This window comes from Microcaecilia unicolor, chromosome 11 (assembly GCF_901765095.1).
Source record: "Microcaecilia unicolor chromosome 11, aMicUni1.1, whole genome shotgun sequence".
Taxonomy (NCBI): Eukaryota; Metazoa; Chordata; class Amphibia; order Gymnophiona; family Siphonopidae; genus Microcaecilia; species Microcaecilia unicolor.
The window spans coordinates 201,549,306-201,568,197 of NC_044041.1; the positions used below are offsets into that span (position 1 = coordinate 201,549,306).

Sequence of the window (18,892 nt, forward strand, 5' to 3'; positions counted from 1 at the left end):
TGCCAATTAACTGCAATAATTAGCATCAATTAATTGTCTCATAATCTGTGTGCAAATTTCAGCACCAAAATCTCAGTGCTATATATATATATATAGAATCCAGGGGTAAGTCTCCCATGTATGCAAATTGATCTTATGCGTATTCATTGTGGGTGTCCTGGTTGTTTGTTCCCCAAGACAGAGTTGGAAGTCCTGTGCTAGTCTTCCAAATAACATCTACATATTCCTTGGTTATAGGACTTTCTTTCTTACGTCACCTTGCAGCGTTGCTATTTCTAGATTGAAATTCAAGGTGCATACCTCTTCTTTTTTTTTTTTTTAAAGATCTCCTTCCCAGGGTCCACTCTTCAGCTGTTCCTGCTGTATTTATGTACTGTGATCAATCCGCCTAAAGAAGAGTTCTGAAAAAGATTGGAACAGCTGTGGCATGATGTATTTAGGAGCTCAGTGATGGCTGGTGATATAGGCATAAAATAAGCATTCGGTAGCCGAACACTAATGTTGTCAGTTCATCTGAAGATTAGCAGAAGTGACTTAGCACAGACGTTTTTATTGTCTGCACAGGTACAGAAGGGCTTTCTGTGTTTGAAAGATCTCATTGGTGTTATTTGACCAGCTCAAAAGCAAATATAAGTAGAAAAAAAGCCTCCATTGTCTTCTGTCCCATGTCCTGAAATTGACCAAGATTTACTACTACTACTACTATTTAACATTTCTAAAGCGCTACTAGGGTTACGCAGCGCTGTACAATTTAACATAGAAGGACAGTCCCTGCTCAAAGGAACTTACAATCTAAAGGACAAATGTACAGTCAGTCAAGTGGGGGCAGTCAAATTGGGGCAGTCTAGATGTGACTTCAGATGAAATCACAATTCTGCAGTTATTACAAGTTCATGGCAGCTCTGGCTATCAAATGAGCAGTGTCCTGCAGCATGTTTAAATAAATACATTTTTTCAAAAGAGGTTCACTATTCTTTGCCTATAGCGTGCATGACAGAAACACAAACTATGTTAAAGTAGTATGACTGCCCTGTGTGGGCATTTAAATTCCATGTATAAAATATGAGGACAGATAAGGACCATTAGATTACATTAAATTCCTGGTCCAGTGCCACAGATTCCAGTCGATCTCTTGGCTTCTTCCTCACTTCATGGTAGCCTGGGCTCCTCTGTTCTTATCCTAGACTTTCTTGAATTCTGTTACTGTGTTTTTTCTCTCCACCACCTCTTCTGGAAAGCTGTTCAGTGATCCGCCACCCTTTCCGTGAGAAAATATTTTCTGAGGTTGCTCCTGAGTCTACGCCCTCACAGCCTCATACCACAACCTCTGAAAAAAAAAAAAAGTCTGCTTCTTGTTCCTGATTTATATATTTTGGAAGTAGAAATGCCCTTCTCTCTTCTCTTAAAGTTGCATTTGATCTCACATCTCTTGTTGTAAAAACCCTGGATTATTTTGGTTGCCTTTCTCTGTACTTCCTCCAGCTTGTCCATAGCCTTTCAGACAGGGCTACATTTCAACTGTGGGCATCCATGGATAACTCTCACAATGTCCTGCACCCTCCACCCGTTACCTCTATTATCCCACTGAACCCAATAACCTCTGCTGCTGTGCTGAAGCCCAGCCTTGCAGCAGCAACTTTCATCAACCAGTGACTGAGCCCTTGGTCCTGGACACAGCCAGGCATAGCAGAGCTCCTCATATTGCAGGGGTTTCTGTAGTAACAGAAAACGTGTGGCAGGAGGGGGACAAGGCACTGCACTGAACTTACCGGTTGAAGTAGAGTAGTTACTGTAGCACTGACCATAGGAGCCAGCCCTGTGAGTGATTGAGCACCCCCAAAATTGAACAAATTCCTTGATTATGTCCAGGGAGAGGGAATTTTCATTGGGCTTACCACCCCCCCCCCCCCCCCCACCGATAATTTTCAAAAGTTGGCTTCTATGGCACTGAGCCTTCAGCACAGTAGTGCCAGGTCCAGATCAAGGCTCCAGCACCTATCAAAATTTGGTAGGAGAGGCAAGTTACCGAGTTCGCATGTGCATAAATCTGAAAATGCATCCTCCACAATCTGCTAGTTGAAATCTCATAAAGGACCTGTACATAGGTGTTATTACCTCCTCTTTTTTTTTTTTTGTACTGCTTATGCTGCTCTCCCTATGGATTCTACTACTACTTAACATTTCTAGAGCGCTACTAGGGTTACGCAGCGCTGTACAATTTAACAAAGAGAGACAGTCCCTGCTCAAAGAGCTTACAATCTAATAGATAAGAGTGAGACAAATATAGGACAATCAAGCCATTGTGACATCACTGATGAGGTTGGCTCTTAGGCATTGGTGGAATGAGGCATTATGACATCACAATCTCAGCTCTGGTTAAATCACTGCTATATGTAATACTACTACTACTACTTAACATTTCTAGAGCGCTACTAGGGTTACGCAGCGCTGTACAATTTAACAAAGAGAGACAGTCCCTGCTCAAAGAGCTTACAATCTAATAGATAAGAGTGAGACAAATATAGGACAATCAAGCCATTGTGACATCACTGATGAGGTTGGCTCTTAGGCATTGGTGGAATGAGGCATTATGACATCACAATCTCAGCTCTGGATACCAGAGACTGAAACTCTTCACACTAAGGGGGGAAGTGGGCCAAGTATAGGACAGTCGAGCCATTGTGACATCACTGATGAGGTTGGCTCTTAGGCATTGGTGGAATGAGGCATTATGACATCACAATCTCAGCTCTGGTTAAATCACTGCTATATGTAATACTACTACTACTACTTAACATTTCTAGAGCGCTACTAGGGTTACGCAGCGCTGTACAATTTAGCATAGAGGGACGGTCCCTGCTCAAAGAGCTTACAATCTAAGAGACAAGTGAACGGTCGGTCCGATAGGGGCAGTCAAATTCTAGCACCGTCTGCTTCTGGCCACTTGCCTTATTACCACAATGTTTTGTATTGAGACCATGTGGACCATCAGGTCCTTTGGGGTTGCAGCGGGTGCCCTGATTGTCTTTGGGGTCCTCCTAAGAGAGGTTTAGATCATTCATGGCCCTGGTTTCTAAATATAATCCCAGTCCGAAACACCCACCGTCTTCTGTGTGTTTAAAGAGCCCGGCCCTCCCCCTCCTCCTCCTCCTCCTCAGCAGCACCGCGCGTGCACCAGGTCGCCGGCCCCTCCCCTTCCCTCCGGCACGCGCGGCTCCCCTCCAATTCCGCGCCTGCGCCCTGCCCCCCGGTGGGCGGGGCTGCCCTCGCGCGTCCCCCGCCCTCTCTCTGGCTGCCCCGGCTTTGGGCGCACGCGCGTGGGGGCCGGGTGGCGCGCGCTCGCTGCTGCCGTTCGTGTCGTGTGACCGGGGACTGGAGGAGACCAGTCAGTGCTCGGCGGAGGCGGCGGCTTCTCCTCCTCTTTTCCGCCGGTTTCGGGGCTGCCGCCGGCTCCCCCCCCTCGCCCTCCCTCCCCCCCCCGTCCCCCCCACCCCCTCCTTCCTCCCAGGAGTAAATATCCCGGAGAAAAGGGGAATCGCGGACATGGAGGCGCTGGGCCCCGGGCCAGGTGAGTCGGGAGCGGGACCCTTAGGCCTCACCTGCACCGGGGGAGGGGGAGGGGGGATAAGAGCGGCCCCCGGTGACAGGTGATACCGTTTGTCTTCTTGTTAGCAGACGAGGTACAGTCCGGGCTTTTCAGTGACAGCAGGAACTGCCCGGAACCCCCTCTAGGGGGACCTGAGAAAAGAAGTTGAAACATCCTGGATTAGTGGGTTAACCTTTGATCCACAGACAGCCCAGGTAACAGGAAGGCATTAGCCGATGTGCAGGGTTTAGGGCGTTATACATTTACCAGCTGCCAAAAAAAGTGACAAAATTCCCCTAATGCAACAAAAGTTCCAAAAATGGTTGCATACGCGATTTAATCCAATAATATACTATGTATATTAATATATTATAATATGTATAATTACATGTATACTCTGGAGGAAAAGAGAAACATAATAACATAGTAGATGACGGCAGAAAAAGACCTGCACGGTCCATCCAGTCTGCCAACAAGATAAACCCATATGTGATACTTTTTGTGTCTACCTTACCTTGATTTGAATCTGTCTTTTTCAGGGCACAGACCGTGTAAGTCTGCCCAGCACTATCCCCGCCCCCCAACCACCAGCCCCGCCTCCCGATCTCGACTAAGCTCCTGAGGATCCATTCCATCTGTACAGGATTCCTTTATGCTTATCCCATGCATGTTTCAATTCCGTTACCGTTTTCATCTCCACCACTTCCCGCAGGAGGGCATTCCAAGCATCCACCACCCTCTCCGTCAAAAAATACTTCCTGACATCTTTCCTGAGTCTTCCCCCCCCCCCCCCTTTCAATCTCATTTCATGTCCTCTAGTTCTACCGCCTTCCCGTCTCCGGAAAAGGTTCATTTGCGCATTAATACCTTTGAAATATTTGAACGTCTGTATCATGTCATCCCTGTTTCTTCTTTCCTCCAGAGTATACGTGTTTAGTTCAGCAAGTCTCTCCTCATACGTCTTGTAACGCAAATCCCATAACGTTCTCGTAGCTTTTCTTTGCACAGGGGTGATATGATACAGACGTCCAAATATTTGAAAGGTATTAATCCGCAAACGAACCTTTTCAGGAGAGGGGAAGGCGGTAGAACGAGAGGACATGAAATAAGATTGAAGAACGGCAGACTCAAGAAAAATGTCAGGAAGTATTTTTTCACGGAGAAAGTGGTGGATGCTTGGAATGCCCTCCCGCGGGAGGTGGTGGAGATGAAAACGGTAACGGAATTCAGACATGCGTGGGATAAACATAAAGGAATCCTGCTCAGAAGGAAGGGATCCCCAGAAGCTTAGCCGGTGGTGGGAGGCAGGGTTGGTGGTTGGGAGGTGGGGATAGTGCTGGGCAGACTTATACAGACTGTGCCCTGAAAAAGACAGGTACAAATCAAGGTAAGGTATACACAAAAAGTGGCACATATGAGTTTATCTTGTTGGGCAGACTGGATGGACCGTGCAGGTCTTTTTCTGCCGTCATCTACTATGTAATAAGCGATTATTGGCACTAATTAGATTTAATTGCCATTTATATGCATAAATTCAACTGTGATTCCCAGTCATAAGCGCTATAATAGAAACCGTGCCTAACTTTAAACGCAGCTTATAGAATAACACTTTTTTGGCTCCCATAGCACTGAAATTCAGCCACCGTGCAGGTAGATTGGATGGCTAGCAGGCCAAATCTAAATGTGCAGTGGTGGTCACCACACAGTGGAGGTATCTGTTAATTTAAAATGCTGGAACTGGCATTTAAATTAACACAGTGGTTACTGCTCTGAATTTTAACCCCATAGTTAAGTTTTAAGGCATTCAGTTCTGGTGGTTGTACCTCCGAAAGGATATTGGTAGGATGATAACCAAAACTCAAATGAGATCATACTTAAGCACCTGAATGTGTTTATCCTAGGCATGAGATTGCAAGGAAGGCTATGGCAAACATAGAGAAAGCAAACTTTTTTTTTTTCCAGAGGAGAGATTAGTGTGGGAGAAGAGCTTACAGTATGAAGCTTGAGGGAATTTGCCTAATCCTCCATTGTCCTATGTACTTACTTTGTGCCTGTATATAAAATGTAAACCGCTTTGATTGTAGCCATAGAAAGGTGGTGTACCAAATCCCTTCCTTCTCTAGACTGAGGATCAACCAGGGTTTGTGGTGTTGCACCACTGTGAAATAAACTGGGCAGACTGGATTGGCTCAGTAGGCCTCCTCTACTGTCAAATTCTGTGTTTCTGTAGTTTATTTTTAAAATATTGTCATGCAACAGTATGCTTTCTAACCCCACAGTGCAGTTGCTTCCTAATTCTTTACTGTGTGGAGGGAAAGAGGAAGGGATCTTACCAGTCACCAGCCATTTGGTTGCATGTGTGCTACCTAGTGCTTTTATACCGCTATACCGCAAAAGCTAACTCGCAGGTCTCAGCAGTTTACAATAAATGAATGTGTGAGAGCTGCATACAATGGATGTGGTGGGCATGCAGATCTTTCTCATGCATATTCTTTAGGAATATCCTGAGAACCTGGCCTGTTTGCAGCCCTCAAGGACTGAACTTGAACCAGCCTGCTGTAGAGGCCTCCTCTCTGTTGAAAGAAGCCCACTTAACTGTGCATTTGTACATTAAATGTCTTGATCATATCTTAGCTTCCATTCTTTTCCTCCAGGGATACATATTTAGATCTTGAATTCCGTCTCCATATGTTTTATGGTGAAGACCATTGACCATTTTCATGGCTACGCTCTGGAACAATTGTATTCAGTCTGTATCCCCTTGAAGGTGTGGTTGCCACAGCTGTACACACCTCTGCTTCACTGCAGCCTTATTTTTACAGTTTCATCATCATGACTTATGATGGTTATTTAACAAAGCTTTATTTTTTATTGGAAGAGACACGATGCTAAGTTGTATTGACCTTTTTTTTTTTTAACCCTGTCTGGTAGCTCAAATATTCTGTGTAACTTCCCACTCATTGTGCTGCTTCCTCTCAGGACCAAGGCTTTTTCCCCTTGTCATGGGATGTTTTGAAATTTTTTGTTGCTAATTCTCTTTGTTGCTCATTACCTTTTCCTGTTTCTCAGTGATGGACTTTTTTTTCAGCTTCAGTGTCCACACTAGACACCATCATGTGCAGGCCACAGCTTTTGTTGCCACTGTGCCCTCCACTCGGTATCATTCTGTGTTTTTTTTTGTGGTAGTGACATTCCTTGGCCAAGAATCATGAATCCCAGCTTCTTTTGCAATGGCTTGTACAAGATTGCGTTTTTGCTTGTTGCAAGATATTAGTATAGTGCAGCAGTCACACCCTCCCATCCTGAGGGTTGTAGATGCTGTCTGTACTGAAGCTGTATCTGAAAATGAGCCTAGGTGCCTCATGTCACATTGCACTGCATTGTCAGTGTGCCATGAGGCCACCTCCCACTGGGTCTGAGATGTTTGAGGGAAGGAAAAGCTTGTGCACATGGAGGCTATCTTGAGAGGTTTAGTAGCATCTCCAACTCTTAAATATGGTCCTGAGAGGCCTTTAAAATTTTGTGAGAAGACAGGAAAGCATGCCCCCAGCCTCGCTGAGGTATGGGGTAGGGGAGTAACTACCTGATCCAAGACTGTTTAAAACAAAAAGCTAAATTTATTTGGCAGGAGAGAAGCCTGCATGAAACCTTGTGGTCACAGTAACTTTGATTTCACTGGAAGGGGATTATATATATGAAACGTAGGGCTATACAGAGCAGGTTTGCGGTACATATTAAGAGAGACTATGATGAAAATTGACAGATTCATATAATGTCGAGTTAAATTTCTCCTATCGGAATCATGTTTCCTTTGGTTATTTCTAGATCATCTGTTTTTAAATCCACTTTGTTCCGTGTGAATAGTGTCTTTAAAATTCTAGCTATGACATCAGGACCTGACAGTGGGCCTCGTTTTCCCCATTTTGTTTGCAGGAAGAATGCCGAGTACATCTGGCTTAGCCGAGAAGGTTGGTTGGATTTACAGTTGCACAGTCCAAGAAGAGAAATGAAGAAATAGTGTAGTGAAACTGCATTCTCCTCCAGGCCTGTTGGAAGGTCCAGTCACAGTTTATGGTTTATTATTTATAATGCAGTGGACTTGTGTTCCTGAAGTGAAAAATTGGCCCTCTTCTGTTTGTTTTTTGAGGTGTTGCACACAGAGTCCACAGATTAATGTGAAGAAAGGTCTCACTGTCAGGTTCTTTTTCCTCTGTGTCGAGTTGTCATTTATCAGAATCATTTCCTTTCCTTATTGCTTTTGTTGATGACAGGGTGACCGCCTCCCCCCCCACCCCCCTGTGATTATTTGATGGGCAGTCAGCTTCCTTTAATCTCACTCTTCTCTGCTGCAAGTTTCCTAGCTAGTTTCTCTTTGTGTGTGGTTTTGTGGTATTTCTTCTTTCACTTTGTCATTATACTAATCTGATTTCAAAGCAGGACATCCCTAGGTGGAAAAATAAAGCTTTTCCAGTGTAATTTGCAATGGGGAAAAAGCCTTACAGCTGTAGGAATTGTCTATTGCTGGAATTGGCCTCCTAGCTGGGGAAGAAGCTTGCTGAGTGTTTCACAAACAACTTTTCTCATCTTCAGCTAAACCTAAGTACATGTTGAGGGCGAATGGTCTGTTAATGCACGTGGATGTTTTTAGAGGAAGTCATGCTTGGGATTTTCTATTCTGAACAGTGTTTTTCACCCAGCCTGGAAGTTCAGTTGTAGGGCAGAGCTCTGTTCAGCTAGATGAAGGGATTAGAAGTCCCAATTTGGGATGTGCTGCTGCCACTTCATGGCCAGACCCGTAGGTAATATATAGAATGGCATTAATAGCCTGGATTCACGTAGCAGTTTTTATCTAAACCAGAATCCTTACTGTTTTATAATTCAGTGTTTTCAGAAATGGTGCATGTAGCCTCCTCCAAGGTGAATGCTCTGGCTGCCGTCTTCTGATGCTTCTTCGAAAACCTTTCAAAGGGCGGGTCCAGTCAGGTTGGATAAACTGAAACACGCAAAGGTGATGTGACCCACATAGGGTTAGATTTCAGCGACAGAAGAATTTCAAATGTGGTTCTCCTAGCCCATGATTTCTTTAAATGTTCTTCTGTCTCGATACTATACATAATTATCTACTTGAAGTAGTGAAATCTATTAAGTAATCATAGGTACATAAGTAATGCCACACTGGGAAAAGACCAAGAGTCCATCGAGCCCAGCATCCTGTCCACAACAGCGGCCAATCCAGGTCAAGGGCACCTGGCAAGCTTCCCAGACGTACAAACATTCTATACATGTTATTCCTGGAATTGTGGATTTTTCCCAAGTCCATTTAGTAGCGGTTTATGGACTTGTCCTTTAGGAAACCGTCTAACCCCTTTTTAAACTCTGCCAAGCTAACCGCCTTCACGTTCTCCGGCAACGAATTCCAGAGTTTAATTACGCATTGGGTGAAGAAAAATCACAACTAAAGACTAGTAATTCATAAATTCTGAAATGCATTCAATTAAAATTTAAACATAGTGCATGGTTCTCAGTGTTTTTTTTTTTTTTTTTAAATCATACACCCACTAAGGGTCATTTTAATGTCACCATCATTGCACCTTAAATAATTACATCTGTTGAAACCACCATAAGTCAAATATTTGTCTGGTGGAAGATGTTATCCAATACAACTTGCTGTAAACATCAGATGATGAAGCACAATCTTCCTAGTGGATGCTGTCATGAAATGCCTAGCATCTGCCTGCGGCCACCTGAAGGGTCTGCCTAGCACTGCCCAGCCCCTCCTGCACTTGGACTCGTGCTTTATACTAGCACCCTCCACCTACCGACTGGGTCCCGCTTTCCTCTGGGCTAGTCTCCCACTCTGTTATTCTCCAGTGATTTCTAGGACACTGGGGCCACACTCCAGGGGTCTCATAGTTCCCAGAAAGCACCCACTGACCCAAAAACATGAACCAGGATTCTTAGTCCAGGACAGCAGAGACAATAAACTAAATAAGGTTTATTGTCACAGAACTTCAACAGTGATCAGAAAAAGGTGAAATCAGCAGACAATAACAGGTAACTGAATATGGATCAATTATAAAACTGTCTAAATATTTGTTTACTACCAGAGAAGTACCTGGGGAGTTCAGGAACTGCAGCTGCTCACATGTTATAAAATATAACTGCTCACAGGGCCTCATTAAAGAGATCTTTCTCTCTTCTCTCCCTGGCTGAGACTTGGAAAATCTAGTACCTTCAGGTTAGATTTGAAATCCAGGACCAATCAAAGCCCAGGGCATCAATTTTGAAAGTAGCTGCCCAATGGTACTGCAGATTGCCTGAAACTGGAGAAGAGTCTTTTCCGGCAACAGTTTTAAAACTCAAAATAAGCGCCATCTACTGGCCAATTAGGAGAAATACACTTCATGAAATAATACAGTTTTCAGGCTTGGAAACCCACTGTTTCGGCACAGGTGCCAAACAATATTCAGTGAAAGTGTTCAATCAAGTTACAAAATTAAAACTAAGTCCCAAAATGTCCCAATCTAGTATTCCATAGTTCAGTAAATATAAACAACGTATGACCACCTAAACTTCTAGAAATCACTAAAAACTAACCTGTTCAAAAAGGCATACCTTACCGATCCAGCTTAAATGCCTGAACCATGCAACACAACGAAACCAAAGCTCGTACTGGACATAACTCTTCTTCCCTACGATTCCCTAATATGTCTGTTACACATGATCTTTATTCTACCATAACATCACTTTGTATTTGTTCATACCGGAATTGGCGATCACCATTACGGTACTATGTAGGCCACATTGAGCCTGCAAATAGGTGGGAAAATGCGGGATACAAATAAAATAAATAAATCCAAAATCTTGAACTCTGATGTCCAAAATGTCCAAGACTGGTACTTGATTGCTGTGTAAACACCACATCCTATGCTCAATACTTATTGCCCAAGTGGCACGAGCGTGCCTGAAGAGGCATTGACAGTCTGCAACCTAAGACAGGCATCATAAAATCCCGCTGGAAGCAGGGTTGACCTACTTGACCGATGTTAGACATGTTACGGGTTATGGCTCGCAATATGTCTTTGGCTGTCATGGCATGTCGACAAATATGGTTGCGGCATTGATCAGTGGATGCGGCATCAAAGACACGTCTAGTTAAACTGCCCTTTCAGGGCAAATGGTATTTAGAGAAGATCTCAGTAACTTGGTTAAAGAACTGGGGGGAAACTAAGCCACAGTGGTTGCTGGAGGATAAGCCAAAAACCTCTGGTCGTCCATACCGGCCTGGCCATCAGTAATATGGTCAGAAGTCCCGCTTTCAGGCACACCAGTCTTCCTTTCATGCGGACAGGAAGGTCCTCTTAGCTAGAGCGTCTGATGCCTCCTGAGCTTCACAATGATGCAAGACTGATCCACTTGTCTCCTTTTATGGTGGGAGGACGTCTTCTGGAGTTTTGGGAGGAGTGGGTCAAAATCACGTCAGACCAGTAGGTTCTGGATATTCTTACAGAAAGTTGCAAGTTTGAGTTCTCCCGCCTGGTCACTCCTCTCTTCTTGCAGTCTCCTTGTCAAAAAGGAACCAAGACAGTCGAGGTTCAGGCCACCATAGACTCCTTGTCATTGTTCCAGTTTCCCAGGCCAAACGGGGACAAGGCAGATACTCTGTTTCATTGTTCCAAAGAAGGAAGGTACCTTTCGTGTGGTCTTAGATCTCAAAAGTCTAAACTGCTGCCTCCTAGTGTCTCGCTTTCACATGGAAATACTAAAAGCAGTCATAGCCTCGGTTCAAGCGGGAGAATTTCTCACTGCCCTCAGTCTCAAGAAAGCGTACTTGCATATGCTCATATGGTCATCGCATCAGAGGTTTCTACGTTTTGCGGTGCCATTACTTCCAGTTCAGGGCTTGCTCTTCGGTCTCGCCAAGGCACCAAGAATGTTTACCAAGGTTATGGTGGTATGACGACCTTCCTTCAGTGCCAGGGAATCGGAGTTCACCCATATTTCAATGGCTGGTTCATTCATGTGTCATCCTATTTGGACAGCATGATAGTGACGGACAAGTTGTCCGTCTCTTGCAGTTCAATTTTGAGAAGAGTAGACTAACTCCATCACAGATTGAGTATCTGGGTGTTTTGTTGGGCACAACAAGGGAGAGGATCTTCTTCATAGAAGCTGGTTCAACAGATTTGTCTTTTCAGTCAAGGCGAACTAGTCCAAGTTCTGGGGTTAATGTCAGCGGTGATGGAAGTGTTGTCATAGGCGTGGGCTCTTATGCAGCCATTACAGGAGTTTCTTCTCAGCCACTGGTCTCCAGTGTCACAGAAGGTATAACCTTCATCTTCCTTGGATACTGGTTACCAGATGGAGTATGCAGTGGTGGGTGTCTCCCAGGATTTTGACTGTCAGAGCTCCCTTTCTGATAACGCAGTGGGAGATGATGACTGCGGACACCAGCAAGTCAGGTTGGGGAGCTCATTACAAGTTCCATCTGGCACAGGGCACTTGGATGGAACAGAAGTCTCAATGGTTGATAAATCCTTGGAGCTCAGGGCAGAGCAGAATGCCTTACGTGACTTGGCTTCCTTTCTGGCAGGGGCTTCTGTCTGAGTTTTCTCTGACATTGCGACGGTGGTGGGTTATATCAACAAGCCAAGGTGGGACCCGCAGTTATACAATAGCAGTGGAGGCGGCCTTCCTCATCAGTTAGGCGGAGAAAAATCTTCTCTGCTTGTTGGCAGCTCACATTGCTGGGTCCTGGAATGTGGAGGCGGACTTTCTCAGCAGGCATTCCTTAGATCCAGGAGAATGGGAACTATCCAACCAGGGTTTTCAGCTGATAGTGGACAGATGGGGTTCTTCGCTTCTGGACTTGATGGCAATGAAAAGAACTCCCAAAATGTCCAAGTTCTTCAGCCATTGGAAAAACTGGGCTTGATAGGGATCGATGCCCTACTGCACCCTGGCCAGAGACACATCAACTGTATGTCTTCCATCCTTAGCCCATGGTAGGCCATGTGTTGAAAAGGATTGCATTGCATCAGGGTTGAATAATTCTCCTAGCCTTGGATTGGCCGCAGAGGCTGTAGTACGCGGACTTAATTTGACTTCTGGACGGGGGTCCACTCTGTCTTTCGCAGGTACATGGCCTACTGAAGCAAGGTCATGAAGGATCTGTGTCCCTTTATTCTTACGTCTTTGGCCATTGAAAGGGCTTGGTTGAGATGAAAAGGTTATTCTAATTTGTTTATTGCTACCTTGCTTCAGGCTCAGAAACATTACATCCGTGGTGTATGCAAGGGTGTGGAGACATTCGAGGGCTATTCTGGGCCTGGACTTTCTCCCTTCTCTGCTCAGATCATGCACATCCTAGTGTTTCTCCAGACAGGTCTTCATAAAAGATTGACATTGGATTCTCTAAAAGTTCAGGTTGCATCCTTGGCCTGTTTCAGGGGCCAACTACAGAAGACATCTCTTGCGGCTTACTCAGATTTCATTAGATTCTGGTGGGGAGCAGGCCGCTTGTGGCCTCCCTTTCATATGCCATGTCTAGAGTGGAACCTTAATTTAGTTCTTCGGGCTCTTCAGAAGTGCCTCCTTTTGAGCCATTCCAGAAGGCCTCCTTGAGAGATCTTACGCTTAAGACAGCGTTCTTGATGGTTGTTGCGTCAGACTTTGCATTTTGGTATCAGAGGCTTGGTCTCATGGCTTCCAAGCCGACAATTGCTAAATGGCTGAAGGAGACTATCATGACAGCTTATTTGCTTGCTGGGAAGCAGGCTCCTTGGGCTTTGTAGGCTCAGTCTATGAGGTGTGCATCAACATCCTGGGCTTTAAAACATCTCGCAGGTTTTGAAATTGTGGGAAGCTACGTAATGGAAGGAGAGATTAGGTCTTGCTTGATAATTTTCTTTCCAGTAGTCCTTCCCACTATTCCAGAGACCCACCTGAGATTTCTGAGATGTTGCCTCGGTGCAATGTAATGGGTCAAATAATGACTGTCACCTTGTATGGTGCTTCCTTCATATCTCTTCTCTACAAGAGAGGTCCACATATGTTTGCTCGTCTGGTTAGTGTTAGCGAATTATTAAATGTTGTGTGTGTTCTGAGTTTCTCCTTATTACTTGTCTATAAATATGACTGGATGCCAAGAGAGTTGTCTCTGCTCAGTTTTCAGTTCTCTATCTCCACTTGCTGGTTGAAGGACACCAGTATCCCACAGGTTCTGGAATAGTGAGAAGGATTGATAGAAAATTGGTAAGACCTAATTTCTCCTTTTCTTCAGGGCACCCACACTTTAGAATGCTGTGTCACTTGCACTTGGACCCAAGACCTTATAAATACATTTTTTTAAGGCCAGTCTTAAAATCTGGCACTTTGACCACCTATAGATGTATCCGTTGCCACTGTTACCTTACTTATTTGCTTCTCCTATCATCAGTTGTGGAGTTCTTTTCAGTCTTGTTTTGATTGTAAACTACTCTACCACTTGACTTAATAAAATATCAAAGCAAGTACTCATGATAAATATAAGCATACAGTTAAAGTAAAACGAAGGAGAAATGGGTTTGAGGCAACTGCATTATTTCAGAAGCACTGATACGTTCAGGGCCTAAAGATGGATTACAGTGAATATATACATGTTAGCAGTGCTAAATCTCTAAGCCCTTTTCTCGCAGACTGTTGCCAAAAACACTTCTTTATTTGGAAATACTGAGACTTGCTTTTACATAGTGACAGCAGATAAAGACCAGCACGGCCCATCCAGTTTGCCCAGTAAACATAGTAGATGACGGCAGAAAAAGACCAGCACGGCCCATCCAGTTTGCCCAATAAGGCTGTTAATTGTTACTGCTTCTCCATGCAGGGTTCCTCCTCATGCTTTCCTATAATGTGAAATTCATTTAAGTTTTGCTTTGGTTAGAAATGTGTTTAGCTCATGCCTTTTGAATGTCTTCATTCTTGTACACACTGGTTCCAGCAGGAGGGTATTCCCAGCATTAACACCTTTTCTGTGAAGAAATATTTACTGATGTTTAAATTTTCCTCTTTCCAACTTTATTTATAGCATTTGTATCCCACATTTTCCCACCAATTTGCAGGCTCAATGTGGCTTACATTTGCCGTAATGGCGATTGCCATTTCCAGTTAACAGAATTACAAATGGTATTGCATTAAGGTGCGTACATACATGGTAAAGAATAATACATTATGGTATTGCATTTAGGTTCCTGAGTGGTAGATTGGATTGTAACGTATGTTAGGTCATCAATTATAGAAAGATCGTTTTCGACATAAGGATTAAAGTGGTATTGCATAAGGTGCGTACATACATGGCAAAGTAGAATATGTTATGGTATTGCCTATAAGTTCCTGAGTAATAGATTGGATTGTAACATATGTTGAGTCGTCAATTAAAGAGAAAACATTTTAGACATTAGGATTAAAGTGGTAGTGCTTGTTCATTAATAGCAGTGAGGTTAGTCAGTCAAGTGATAAGAGTTCTGTTCTGTCTAGTTCGTGATCAGTCTTGTTATTTAGAAATTAGGATGGTTGTTTTTATGGCTTTCGGTAGTGCGTTCCATAGTTGTGTGCAGATGTAGGAGAAACTGGTTGCGTATGTGGATTTGTATTTTAGTCCTTTACAGTTGGGATAATGGAGATTGAGGAATGTGCGTGCTGATCTTTTTGCGTTCCTGGTAGGTACTTCATTTCATGACCTCTGATAGGGTCTTCTAATACAGATTGTTTTCAGTTCTTGTTATTCACAACAGAAAGCCTGTATCTTTGTGAATTGAGGTTTTTTCTTTACCTACCGAAAGAAGAAAGTTCTGTATGAATTTGGTTTTTGCTGGTATAAGTTTTTTAAAGGTCAAGCCAGTTAAATGCAGTTGATTTCCCATTCATTGTCATCCTGTAACTTCTAGATCCATCTTGAAGTTACTCATGTAAACATGGGCACTTGTAGAAATAATGTATTCCTTCCTCTGCATAAGCTGTGGGCAAGATTTGTTTTCTTTGCTAGTAAGCAAAAAAAGAGAAAATTCCAAGAAAAATATTGCTCATCTTTGTACCATGTTAACTTCTGTTGAGTTCTTTTAGTATTTGCAGTACAGTGAAATGTGTGTCAAAGACCATCTGTTGAGAAAGGACATATGGCTTCTAAGAACATTATTGCACCACATTTTTCAGCAGGCAGTGTGAGATCCGCATAATCAGACCACCCATTCATTAGTTTGAAACACAGGTGATAACACAGTAAAAACAAAAATGTTCCTTTGTATTGATAACAGCAAACAAGTAATTTAGCTTGCTTTGCTTTTTCGTGTGGCTTTCTGTAAAAGCACATGAATTTATTCAGTAGGTTTCAGGTAGAACACTTCTCATGATATTGGGCTATGAGAGAGAAGATTCTAGAAGGCTAAACACGATGAATAAGTAGATCCTGCAGAGCTATGACACACCGGGTTGTCTTTGTAAGGCCTGGCACTTCTATTTGCTTGTGAAAATACCTGCTCTGGATTCTTGATCAGGTTGCATTCTCTGTGACTCTGGTTTCATCATAGTGGCTGATATGCAGAGCAGTAGGATACAACAATACCATGCTATAAGTGCTATATATAGATGGATATAGGCTTGACTTTTATATATCTGTCAATAAAAAGTGATGTATACTAAGGATAAACCATTAAGCATCTTCATAATGAATTTTGACTAGTGACCAAATTTTTAAAAGCTTTTCCCACTCCTGTGTGAAGTTCTTTTGCATAGGAAAGATGCCCGTAATGTATAAGCTACTTGTAGGGCAATGGTAGGTGAGAGATGGATTACAAATGGGCCCTTTCGTGGGCCTTGGGGTGAAGCTGAAAACCTGTACAGTGTTGGGATTAATGTCCTGTTGCCTGAGCCCTTCGGGACGTAATTATATATTATAATCATTGTCAAAAGTAGATGTCTGCATACATTGCATTGCAGCTCTCAGAATTAAGAGGAAACGGTGGTGGAGTTGTACACAACAGGCAGTGGTGACAGAAACAAATTTTGTTGTACAGGTGGTAGGTCACCACTTTTATATTGTCTCTGTATGCTGTACTTCTCATTTCATTAGCAAATACATATATTTCACAGTGCAAATAGCAGGTATCTCTTTAAAGCAGAACAGAATCAAGGGCTAGGGAATAAGTTACCTGCTGTATTTATTTGTATGCATTCTTGTATCTCTCACTGTTATCCAAAAACAAGTTTCGGTTCAAAGTGGCTTACAGTTTACAGCAAAATTACGATAGTGGTTTACAGTTGTGAATTAGAGGTCATTTGTAGCTTATGTGGTTAGCTATAGAAATTTTTGAAGAGGTATGTTTTCAGTTCTTTTCTGAACTGAAGATAGTTAGTGATACGTCTTATGGCTTTTGGAATTGAGTTACACCATTTGGAGCCCAGGTAGCTGAATCCTGCTGTGTAGATGGTTTTGTAGGTTATGTTTCTACAGTTGGGTAGGTGAAGAAGTGGGTAATTTCTGGTTTCTGGGCTTGCATTTCTTGGAGATAATTCGATCCTGTCTTGCATATATACAGGTTCCATTCTGAATAGTATCTTGAAAATGAGGGTGCTAAGCTTTGAAGAGTAGTCTTACCTTGATTGGCAGTCAGTGTATTGTTTTGAGTAGTGGGGTAGCTCTTTCGTATTTTAACTTTTTAAATATTAGTCTTGCTGCTGTGTTTCCAAATTAATGTTTGTGTGTATTCAGTGCTTGTAAGATTTTCAGAGGACAGAGATGTGATCTTGAGAGATTATTGCAGTGCTGTGTACTTGACAGATAGATGTAGCATAGTTTAGAATCGTGGTGGGCATGTAGCCTTAAACTTTGCTTTCCTCGTCTCGGCTTTCCCTCTTTAATTTCTGCCGCTGAACATCAAGAGATTATCATGAGGATTACCAGACTGCAGTTTGTGAAGCACTAGCATTGGAGGAATATTGGAAATAAATCTGTTCTGATTTAAAATCATGAACTCTGAGATTTGGTTATTGACCGCAAGTTCAGTTTTCTGTGGGCAAAACAGTTCCCCAGTATATTCCATTTCAGTTGACTAGGAGGCAGAAGGGAGCGTATGTAATTCAGCATGTCATTTGGAAAGTTTGTGAGGACTGGAGTAGGTGGGGGTGGGGGGACCTTTTAGAAATGCTATTTGTAATGTTTCTCAGGTTAGCAAGAAAGCAGAGGGTTAACGAGAACTGGTCCATGGGAACTTGGGGCCAGATGCACTAAACTTAACAAGCCCTTAATGAGCAAGTAGTAAACCCTAGCAGCTAACCAAAACGGAATGCAGATGAGCAAATTGTGCAGAAACCCTATTGTAATGAGATGCACTAACCTTTTCCGATTGCCTTAACGGTGGAAAACGCCGGAAAATCTAACGAGAGGTCTTACCTCTCGTTGGGGCTGCGCTGGATTGAAAAACTGCTATAAAAGTAACAACAACAACAAAAAAAAAGTGCTCCGCTTCAAAAAAGCCTTCCATTTTGGCAGTTTTGAAATCAGCTGATATTGGAGAGTGCGGTTGAAAACGTCCATCACAAAAATAGCCTTCCATTTTGGCCATTATTCACACCCAATTAATAAAAACGTCCTTTTTGGCCGTGCTTCACTCAGCTGAGAGACCTGGAAGTCTCTGAGCCAATCACAGTGCGTTTAGCTCTAAAGGCGCTGTGATTGGCTCAGAGACTTCCAGGTCTCTTAGCTGAGTGAAGCACGGCCAAAAAGGACGTTTTATTATTTGGGTGTGAATAACGGCCAAAATGGAAGGCTATTTTACACTTTCAACTGCACTCTCCGATATCAGGTGAGCGGCGGCATCTTCAGGCGGCACAGAGGCGTATTTGGCATGCGCAGAGCAGACAGCATAACGCTTTGCTGCTCTGCGCATGCTTGACCGGCCGATTCTCCGACTGTTTTAAGAAGGAATAGAGAATGCAAGTGAGCTACAACGAGTAGCTCATTTGCATTCCCTTTCCTTGATGCATAGCCATTTCCTACCGATTCGCTATGGAATTCGGTACGGAACGGCTCTAACGACGACTTTAGTGCATCTTGGCCTTGGTGTTTTCCAAATCAGTCCTGGAGTTACCCCCTTGCCAGTCAGGTTTCCTAAATATGCACAATGAATATGCATGAAAGAAATTTGCACACACTGCCTCTGTTATATACAAATATTTCATGCCTATTCATTGTGGGTATCCTGAAAACTTGACCGCCAACGGGGTACTCAGAACAGACTTGGGAAACAACATGGTTTAAATCGTTAATTATTT

The 18,892-nt window shown here is 43.3% G+C and overlaps 1 protein-coding gene across 2 annotated transcripts in view; it reads left to right on the plus strand.

Moving 5' to 3' along the window:
• The first annotated feature begins 3,498 nt into the window (after positions 1–3,498).
• Positions 3,499–18,892, plus strand: part of LOC115479832 (serine/threonine-protein kinase 40) — a 71,575-nt gene continuing 56,181 nt past the window's right edge. For both annotated transcript variants that reach the window (XM_030218065.1, XM_030218066.1), the window contains exon 1: positions 3,499–3,568. In XM_030218065.1, the coding sequence (XP_030073925.1) occupies positions 3,544–3,568 (25 nt within the window). In that variant the 5' untranslated portion in view covers positions 3,499–3,543. The remainder of the gene's footprint in view (positions 3,569–18,892) is intronic.